We start from the raw sequence: 9,831 nt of genomic DNA, 5'->3' as shown, positions 1-9,831 counted from the left end.
TGCACCAAATTTCACTATTTTTAAGCTTAGAGTTAAGTAGATTGTGACTGTCCACCATAAGTGATGTGAGACAAGTTTGTACATTATTTTGATTCAAGTTGGAAGCCATTATTTTAATAGCTTGAGGTATTGCTTTCTTCACTACCATGTTGTACTGAGTTTTATCAAATATGTTGAGTTTGATCTAAAGTTCTCAAAAGAAAACATTTCCTTTCTAGTCAAGCATATGTGTTAAAAACCATATAGCTTTTTCTAACCAATTCTGTAAGTGTATAGATTTGCGTTGGTGTAGTACATATCGACAGTTCCAAACTGGGGTTGGTTCGGTTCGGTTGTGCAGGTGTGAGTACGGAACATAGAATCCTAGGCAATCATGCTTACGCACAGCACGGTTCAAAAGACATAGTGTGAGTGTGTCCTTAAAAATAAAATAAAATAAAAAACGAAATAGTTACTTTCCCTAGTAACTAGTTACTTTTATAGTGGAGTAACTCACTTACTTTTTGGGAGAAGTAACTAACTGTAACTAATTACTTTTTCAAAGTAACATGCCCAACACTGGTCACAGCAGTTTGTGCCACTGGTACCCCATTGTGACACCTGTTAAAAAGCTTAAAAGGGGCTAGCTTACAAATAAAGAGTCAACCGCCAGATTTCAGGCATGTTCATATCAAAATGACAATTTCTGAAAATGCTTCAAACCTCGCGGTCGACTCGCTGACCATATGATATCCAGGCAGGCGCAGTTTACAACAGTCTATGGCCACGACCAACGGAGGAGGAACCGGAAGTGACGATCCGGCTGACGCTGGTGTTTACAGCTGAGCGGAGTGTTGAGCTGGTAAGCACAAATCGGCACAAACGTGGAAAAGCCTGAAAAACCGCAGACCAGTAGACGTCACCAAACAACTGGACACCCAAAACCAGACATGATGTCTTGTAAATGAGTTACGTCGGTTCCCATGCGAGGCTACTCGTCACGCTGCTACTGTCTGCCAGGCCACCATCCTGCTCCGGAGTTCCGCAGCCAAGAGTGGGTCCTGGGTTTGCCAGGTGCATGTAGAGCGGACAGCCTCCTTCACCTTCATCATGTGGCTCAAACTGCTCTTCTTGACTCTGTACTTGCTACTGTTGTTCCTGCTTGCACGTCTGTTCGAGGCGGTGGTGTGGTGTGAGGCCGGGGTCTTGGCCACGCAGCTAGTGGACCCGGTCACTCTGAGTTATAACAAGCTCAAAATGATCCTGGAGGCCCGGGGCCTAGCCTACTCCGCTCTGGCTCAGAAAGAGGATGTCCGAGAGCTGGTGGAAAAATCAGGTAACTGGGTGAATACCGTTGAGCGGTGCCTCTGGGCTCATGCAGTGTTTATAAATCAGTAAATTAGGGATAGCCTATGTATCATTTTATAACAAAGAGATATTTTACATATCTCTTAAATGTTTGTCCACCTTATCATAATGGATAGTCCCATCAGTCCCAGTTTATTTAAATAAACAGCTTGGTAAAGAAATGTCTATTGTCCAAACGTTCAATCATCTTCTCTGTTTAAGTATGCACACATATTTTGATCAAGCTCACCATGTCCCTACCATCATAATATCTCCATAAAAAATATAATTAAAACTAGGGATAATAATAAGGAATAAGGGTTAGGGCCTACCAGAGGTGGGACCAATTCATTATTTGGCAAGTCTCAAGTAAGTCTCAAGTCTTTGACCTCAAGTCCAAGTCAAGTCACGGCCCATAAGTCCAAGTCAAGTCCAAGTAGTCTGCTTTGAGCTTCATGTCATTTCAAGTCTTTAAACCAAAGCTTAGATTTTAGCAATTTATATGAATTTTAAGGTACATTTTACTTAACAAATCATAGTATACTGATATATGAGAATTTATATAAGAGTTGTAGAAATGCAAATTTTTCCTTTTTAAATGTCTTGACAAGATCTTAGTGCAAATCATTATGGTCAGAAAGAAAGAGAATTCAGATTTGAAAGTGCTTCTAAAGTCTTTTCAAGTCACAGGCCTCAAGTCCAAGTCAAGTCTTAGTCTATTTTATCAAGTGGAGTCTCAAGCCCTAAAAATAGTGACTCAAGTTTGACTCTAGTCCAAGTCACGATTTGCAAGTTCCAACCTCTGGGGCCTACTAGTATCAGATATTGGTGCTAAGAATGCAAATTTTGCATTTTTGATGGATTATGGGCTCGTGTATTGTTGGTTCCTCGATATCCAGTTTTGGTCTTTAAATTTTGTTCTATAAATTGGTGATTTTATATATGTGTGTGTGTATATATGTGTGTGTGTATATATGTGTGTATATATAATTATTATTATTATTATTATTTTTTGGTACCCCTCTGGCAATGAAAGAAAAATCAACAATAATCACTGAAATATCTTGAAACAGAGAAAAGCAATAATAAAAAAAAACATTGCTTTTCACCTTTGATTAAACAGAATTATTAGAAAAAAACAAAATAATGAAAATGGCCTGGACAAAAATGATGGTACCCTTAACTTAATATTTTGTTGCACAACCTTTTGAGGCAAACTCTGCAAACAGACGATTTCTGTAACTGTTAATGAGACTTCTGCACTGGTCAACTGGTATTTTGACCCATTTCTCATGAGTAAAATGCTCTAGTTGTCTTAGGTTTGAAGGGTTCCTTCTCCAGACAGCATGTTTCAGCTCCTTTCACAGATGTTCAGTAGGACTGAGATCTGGGCTCACAGAAGAACACTCCAGAACAGTCCAGTGTTTTGTTCTTAGTCATTCTTGTGTGTTTTTAGCTGTGTTTTGGGTCATTATCCTGTTGGAAGACCCATGACCTATGACTGAGACTGAGCTTTCTGACACTAGGCAACACATTTTCATCCAAAATACCTTAATAGTTTTGAGATTCCGTTGTATTTTGCACAGATTCAAGACACCCTGTGCCAGATGCAGTAAAACAGCCCCAGAACAAAACCAAGCCACCTCCGTGCTTCACAGTAGGGACAGTGTTCTTTTCTTGGTCTGCTTCATTTTGCGTCTGTGAACATTTTGTCTCATCTGTCCAAAGGACATTCACCTAGAAGCTTTGTGGTTTGTCAATATGCATTGTGACAAATTCCAGTCTCACTTTTTTATGATTTTCTCTCAGCAGTGGTGTTCTCACATGAAGTCCACTTTAGCTCAAACACTGATGGATGGTGTGATCTGACACTCATGTACCTCGCTCTTCAATTAAATTTGTTTGGAGGTTGTTCTGGGCTTTTTGGTTCCATTCATATGATCCATCTCTTCAATTTGTCATACATTTTCCTCTTGCAGCTGCGTCCAGGGAGGTTGGCTTCAGTCCTGTGGACCTTAAACTTGTGAAGAACTTGTAACTGTAATCACAGGAACATCAAGCTGCTTGGAGATGATCTTATTGTCTTTTATCTTTAACCTGTTTGTCTGTCATTTTCTTTCTAGTCTCCTGACACAGTTCTCTTCTTCTCTTTCTCTGGTCCATGTTCAGTGTTGTGTCCATCATGTCTCCAAACAGCACAATGACACATGTCGCCCTTTAAACAGACACACTGACTGAGGACTTGAAGACACCTGTGATGCAGATTAGAGACACACCGAAGTTTAACATGTCCCTATTGTTCAGTTACTTACAATCTTCTCTAGAGGTACCACCATTTTTGTCCAGGCCAGTTTCATTATTAAAAAAAAAAAAAAATTCTGTTGAACAACAATTCAAAAACAGTGTCTGATTTTTATTGGTTATTTGCTTTTACTTGATATCCAAGTGTTAACATCGATATCAGAACTGAAAAAGTTGGATTGCTACATTCATAGTTTAAAAAATTAAATTCTCAGATTAGCCACAATGAAAACGAATACAAATACGCTTAATCGTCAAAGAGGGGGTATTTTACTTCTTCAGGGTAGTTTCACTTTGGTTTTTGATATTCTGAAGTCACTCCCCCTTTACAGTGATATCACATTACAATCTGCATGTGTTCCGCTAATGAAACTACTGCACTTCACATCAGGATTGTATTGTATTTTTTGTATCATGCTTTTGTATATTCATGGAGAATTGTTGTGTGGGAGCATGGGTGTTGTAAGCTCGTTTGGCGGAGCATTGCAGAAATGTTCCACCTAACTCTAAGGAGGGTTCTAACATTTATATTTCATAATGGGAACAAAATAAATACATTTACACCTAAGTGAAGTTTGACCAAATTCACCCAACTGCCCCAAAAGCCTCTATGAGACACAAACAGGCTGCAGACCCCTTTACATAAAGTCCCTTGCTGCCCCTTTTCTGGCCATTTTAAACTCAAACCTTCCTGTGGAAGATATTTTAAGCTATAGTAGCCTTCTGACTCATATCAAGAACAAAAGTATCTCACATGATGAATGTCTTGCAGAGATGAAAGGTGCACTGCGTAACATTTCTAGTGGAGGGTCCGCCGCCTGCTTGTCTCCGTGGAAGCAGGTTATAGCACTGTGCTACATTATAATTCAGATCTGTGGAGAGTTGCTCCTATTCACCGAAAATATTACTGTATTTTTGAGGAATACACCCATACACCCATAATGAATAAATGCTAGATGGATATGTTTGATGCCATATCATAGAACCTTCTAGGCAAAACAATAACATCTTCCTGGAGACAAGTAGGTCTCATGATAATTTACATTATGTTTTTAGGTTGAGTGTTTTCATTTTGGTAATGTATTTTTTAATTTGTATTAGGGGATTTGTCACAGGGGGAGTTGTACTCTACCATAAAGAAGGAGAAGGAACACCCTGAAGGTGACGGTGGCACCACTCACTTCAGTGGAGAGCTACACTTCTATGAATTAGTGGAGGACACAAAAGATGGAATCTGGCTGGTTCAGGTAAAACACTTGCTAGCATGTAAGATAAGAGGCCTAATTTAGCCTTAGCTTAAATAATAATAATAATATAATACTAAAGCTGAAATTTTGTTGTACAGGGAACCTTAGTATTGACCCCATTGTAAGGTCTCACAGGTAAGTGAACTGAGACCGGAAACAATAAGTAGAAAGTTTTACATGTATTTAGCAGTAATGATTACATATACACACACTTTATTTAGAACAAATTCTTAGGACTATTTAAAAACTCTCACTTTGTGCCTTCCCTTAGTCTGCCTTAATGGCAGAACTCAGCCTGAGAGGAAATTGATCCTCCAAACTTTCCAAAGGTTTTGTGCACAAGTACTATTAAAGTGTTTTCCATAACTTTTGTTAAGAGTATGGTGGCTCTTTTTTTTTTTTTTTGAATAATTTCATCTTGTTCACTTTGAGGAGTATAAATGTCACTTACTGCCTATATTTAATTTATATTTAACAGTGTAGTCTCATAGGTTTATGATAATGATATGATAGCAACAAAGCATAATATAGTCGAGTTTATTTTAGACTATGGGGGGTTCACCGTAGTCTCCTATAATATAATGGGAAACACTGCTATTACCATTGAGCCACTGCCCAGATAACTAAGGGGGAAAAGCTCTAAAACTATATGGCAGATTTGGATAAGTTTATCTCAACATGTTTTACCCTTTTGGTCTAGATTTGTTTGTCCACTGTATTTTGCCCTGGTGGGATTACTGCAGCATTTGTGTATGTATGTTCTAGGTGGTTGCTCAAGGCAGAGAGGCACTGCTCAGTCAATACAGTTGGAGGAAGATGGTGAAGAAAGTTTCTCAATTTGGCATCAGAACTGGAATATTTAACTGCTCCAGTGATCACAGGTGATGCACATGGGACATATATCATGTATTTATTGTTTATTTATTTTGTAAACATAACACACGCAGCTCCTGAAACCAGCACTACACCAGAGTTAGAAGAATTCATTTAATGCAAGTGACTAATGTTTCTCCAGGTCGTGTATGAGGCGGGGCTGGCATCAGTCCACTCTCATCATGTCTGTTCCTCAGACGTCTGCCTCCAAAGGGAAAGTGATGCTGAAGGAGTATCGTGGGCAGTACACCGACACAGAAAACCTCTCCCACTGGGTTACTGGGCAGGTGGCACAGCAGATCCACACCCTACACTGCTCTGAGCAGCTGCTGCAAGAGTGGTACTCGGACCATACCGTTAAAATGTTCCTGTTTGCTCACCTTCCGCAGCCGCCTGCCTTCTTCTCCTCTCTCTCAGTAAGATTCACTGGTCGTATCAAGTTCATCTTTGTCAACATTTGCCGCTGGAAGAACCATAGCAGCCTGGTTGAGATAGGTGTGACCCGCAGTCCTGCCTACGTCCTAAAGATGCCTGAGGGGATGTACTGGTATGGAAAAAGGTAAAAACTAGGATTTATCAACTGAGACAGTGGAGGTTTATCAAGCATGAGTTATTTTTTGAGGACCTCACAACAATATGGGCACACACATTATGTGGAAACTAGTGCATTTCTCAGACTTGTTCTCGCTTTGCCACCTGGAATGTTCACAGGGTACAGGATACGATTGATCTGTACATGCTTTATTATGTTTTTATTATTTACAAGTAACTTTGGCTGGCGTTCCAAGCAACAGAAAAGCAGCATCAGTGGCAGTGTTTTCAAAGTGCCTATTATTCTATGGAAAAAACTATACCACAATGAAAAAAGTTTATACTTTTAATAAACAGAAGATTAATATGCCTCTCATTTACAGTGTTCATTAACATATCTATATTGTAATCACAGTATTGAACAAGGTAACGGGGGCACTGTGGCTGAGTGGCTAGAACTCAAGTTTCACAGCAAGAAGGTTCTAGGTTTGACTCCTCGTCACCCAGGCCTTTATATGTGGTGTTGCATGTAAAGTCCTGATCGAGCCTAACTCAAGATCTGGAGAATAGTCTGTGTTCATGGCACTGACTGTAGGTTGCCCCAGCGATATTGATGAATGGGTAATGTGATTTGTTTGTGTTTCAGTCCTGGGGAGTTCCTCTCTGTGTCTGCAATGGACACATTTCTACGCTCAGTTCAGCCTGAAGTAAACGACGTGTTTGTTCTCAGTCTGCTGCTCATCAACCTGCTGGCCTGGATGGACCTCTTCATCACACAGGTTTCCCCCACTTTCTTCAACTGTCTTTTGCAATAAACCTTTCTTGTATCATTTGTTGATCTGTATACATCATTCTGTCTCAGGGAGCTACTGTCAAGCGCTTTGTGGTTCTAATCCGAACTCTTGGAACCTACAATTCTATCCTCCTGGTGTCATGGCTTCCAGTTCTGGTATGCAGTTTCTCTTTTCTAGTTACATCTGCCTTGAGGCTGACTTACAGAGATGTGGCTACCATTTTACTCCAATGATCTCTCTGATCAGCCTCAATCACACATCACATTCATATTTTGACTATGAGGTATCCTCCCAAAGGTCCCTATTCACCAATAATCACTGGTCAAAGACTGTATTGTAGATGTATGTAGAACCTGTAACTTTCTGGTTACAAGATGACCTCTCTATCACATAGCCACTTTTACTCACTTCTATTAATGGAATACTGTTCTCTTTGAAGAATGCCCTCAAAATGTTTTAGAACTCAGTGCCATATTTTATTTACAGTATTTTCCCTGAGCCGTAATTGGCAATGCTATCAGTTCCCACCAGTGGGCTAACTGGACAGGTCTAAAACAAAATGCCAGACCACTGAATTAGGACTGTACTGAGACAGTACCAAAAACATCTGTCAAGAAGTCTTTCATTGGGCCCGCAATAAACTTTTTTAGGGTAAACAATTAACAATCCTCAAGAAATTTATAAGAGTCAATAATGGGAATATTTCGGGCATAAAATTGGATTGGCTGAAAATTGGCAGAACCCTATCACTGAGACATTTTCCCTATATAACTGTTTTACCAGCAGAATTACCAATATCCTCCACGGTAGTTCCATGGGACCAAGGCCAAGGACCATTCCACTGTGTAGAGATACTGAAATTGTTCAGACAATCTTAAGGTCTAAACATTGCTAAAAATTGTCACAAAAATAAGGCCTGGGAAAAAAATCCCATTTGAGTGCTTGATACTTGCAATTACCTAAAATTATGGTATGTATTCACCATAATTAACATTATCCCACCAAACTAGATAATCCTTTGAAACACATGAAAACCTGCTGCCATGCACTTCAATCTTGCCCTGATGATGTCTGTATCTGTTGTAGGCTCTGCTGCAGCTGCCCTATCTAGACACTTTCTATAGCTACAGCCTGAAGCTGCTGCGCTATGCTGATACCACACAACTAGTCAGTTTAGTGCGAGCTGACTGGACCTTCTATTCGTCTCACCCAGCCCTTTTCCTGTCCACATACTTGGCCCATGGTCTGCTAGTGGATTACTTTGAGAAGAAGCGCCGCTGCAGCAGGAGAAGCCTGGAGGACAGCAGCACAAACTTAGAGTGGTTAGCCAGTCTGTGGGACTGGTACAGCTCCTACCTGCTCCACCCTATCACTTCCCTGCACCAGTCTGACCATTCGGAATGGGATGAGGATACCAACTTCTTATTCGAACGATTAGCTTTTCCTGATCTTTGGCTGCGTCCACTTGTGAACCTTGACTATATGAAAATTCTGCCGGTCTGGAAGTTTAAAAGTGCTCAGAGTTCAGTGACTGTATATAGTCCAAGTGGAGCTCTAGAGGAGCAGGCCTGCCTGGACAGGACATCTGACTCTGAGTGTGACGACAACACCCTGCTCTGTGATTGGTCCGAATGGCCTCATGACATTCTCCACTGCTCAGAGTGTGTTATATGTTTAGAAAACTTTGTGAATGGAGAGCTGTTAATGGGTCTGTTTTGCGGCCACGCCTTTCACCAGAGCTGCATTGTGGTGTGGCTGGCAGAGGGCCAGCACTGCTGTCCTGTGTGTCGCTGGCCAAGTTACAAGAAGAAGAGACCAACAAAATCTAACTCCACTGTCTCCTCTGAACCTGCCTGACCAGTGCATCTCGTCTAAACTTTTTTCTATATTTTGGTAGCTCTCATGATAATTTACATTTAAATTGGACACACATGCTCTTTAGTTAAAACATTCATCATATGGTTTACCTTTATTTAATCAAGTTCTAATGAAATTCAGAATCAGAATCTGAGTTGTGGCCTCAAAATGGACATATAAAATCTCTTGTTGGGAACTGAATGCAGTGTGTTAGACTCAAAAAATATTTTACAAAATGTGAATTCATTTGGAATAAACAAAATATTATTAAGTAACTACAGAAAACAGACTAATTGTCTAAAAACATATTTCTTGCACTTTATCTGAAGTGAACAAGGTCTTGGTGATTACCGAATTAATTTGTCAGGCTTACTGTTCTTTAAATGTCATTCTCTTTGAGATTTTAAGTTCAGATTTTTGACATGAGCTAACTCATGTAAGTCACAATGAATGGTATTGGGATACACACATTTAAAATGCTCCACAGACGTTCTCCTTTGAGGCATGAACAATAAACTACTGCAATTGTGAACTCACTTCCATTCATCTGCAATGTTATTGCCATCATTTGAAAGAATCTTAATTTTCCTACTCACATGCTTTATGATGTTATCATTTTTCTGGGACACACTCATTCCATATGTGCTACTTAAAACACTGGCTGCAGTCACATGCTCAATCAAAATTTGATTAAGGTCAGATTTTTGGAGTTAAGGAGGAGGTAAACAGCAAAAGCATTGGATTGTCTTTCTGATCATGGTCCCTCTGACTACCCATATCAATTTTACATGCGGTTTAAAAAAAAATAATTTAAAACTCCATAAATCATCAGTGTGCATGTAACTTGTGGAAGTATAATAGGATGTAACTGCAGCAGAGGGCGGCCTTGAACAACAACTCAA

The 9,831-nt window shown here is 39.9% G+C and overlaps 1 protein-coding gene across 1 annotated transcript; it reads left to right on the top strand.

Moving 5' to 3' along the window:
• Positions 1–790: 790 nt before the first annotated feature.
• On the top strand, positions 791–9,465 carry rnf103 (ring finger protein 103). Its single transcript, XM_020919956.2, has 7 exons — positions 791–1,315; positions 4,729–4,874; positions 5,640–5,755; positions 5,890–6,306; positions 6,925–7,057; positions 7,141–7,227; positions 8,159–9,465. Exons 1-7 carry the CDS (start codon positions 1,090–1,092, stop codon positions 8,927–8,929), a joined length of 1,896 nt encoding a protein of 631 aa, XP_020775615.2. The 5' UTR covers positions 791–1,089; the 3' UTR covers positions 8,930–9,465.
• Positions 9,466–9,831: the final 366 nt, after the last annotated feature.

This window comes from Boleophthalmus pectinirostris, unplaced genomic scaffold (genome assembly GCF_026225935.1).
Source record: "Boleophthalmus pectinirostris isolate CB_2022bp ecotype Guang Dong unplaced genomic scaffold, ASM2622593v1 HiC_scaffold_23, whole genome shotgun sequence".
NCBI classification, from domain to species: domain Eukaryota; kingdom Metazoa; phylum Chordata; class Actinopteri; order Gobiiformes; family Gobiidae; genus Boleophthalmus; species Boleophthalmus pectinirostris.
Note: the sequence above shows the minus strand (reverse complement) of the source record. Positions and strands in the feature narration are given on the sequence as shown.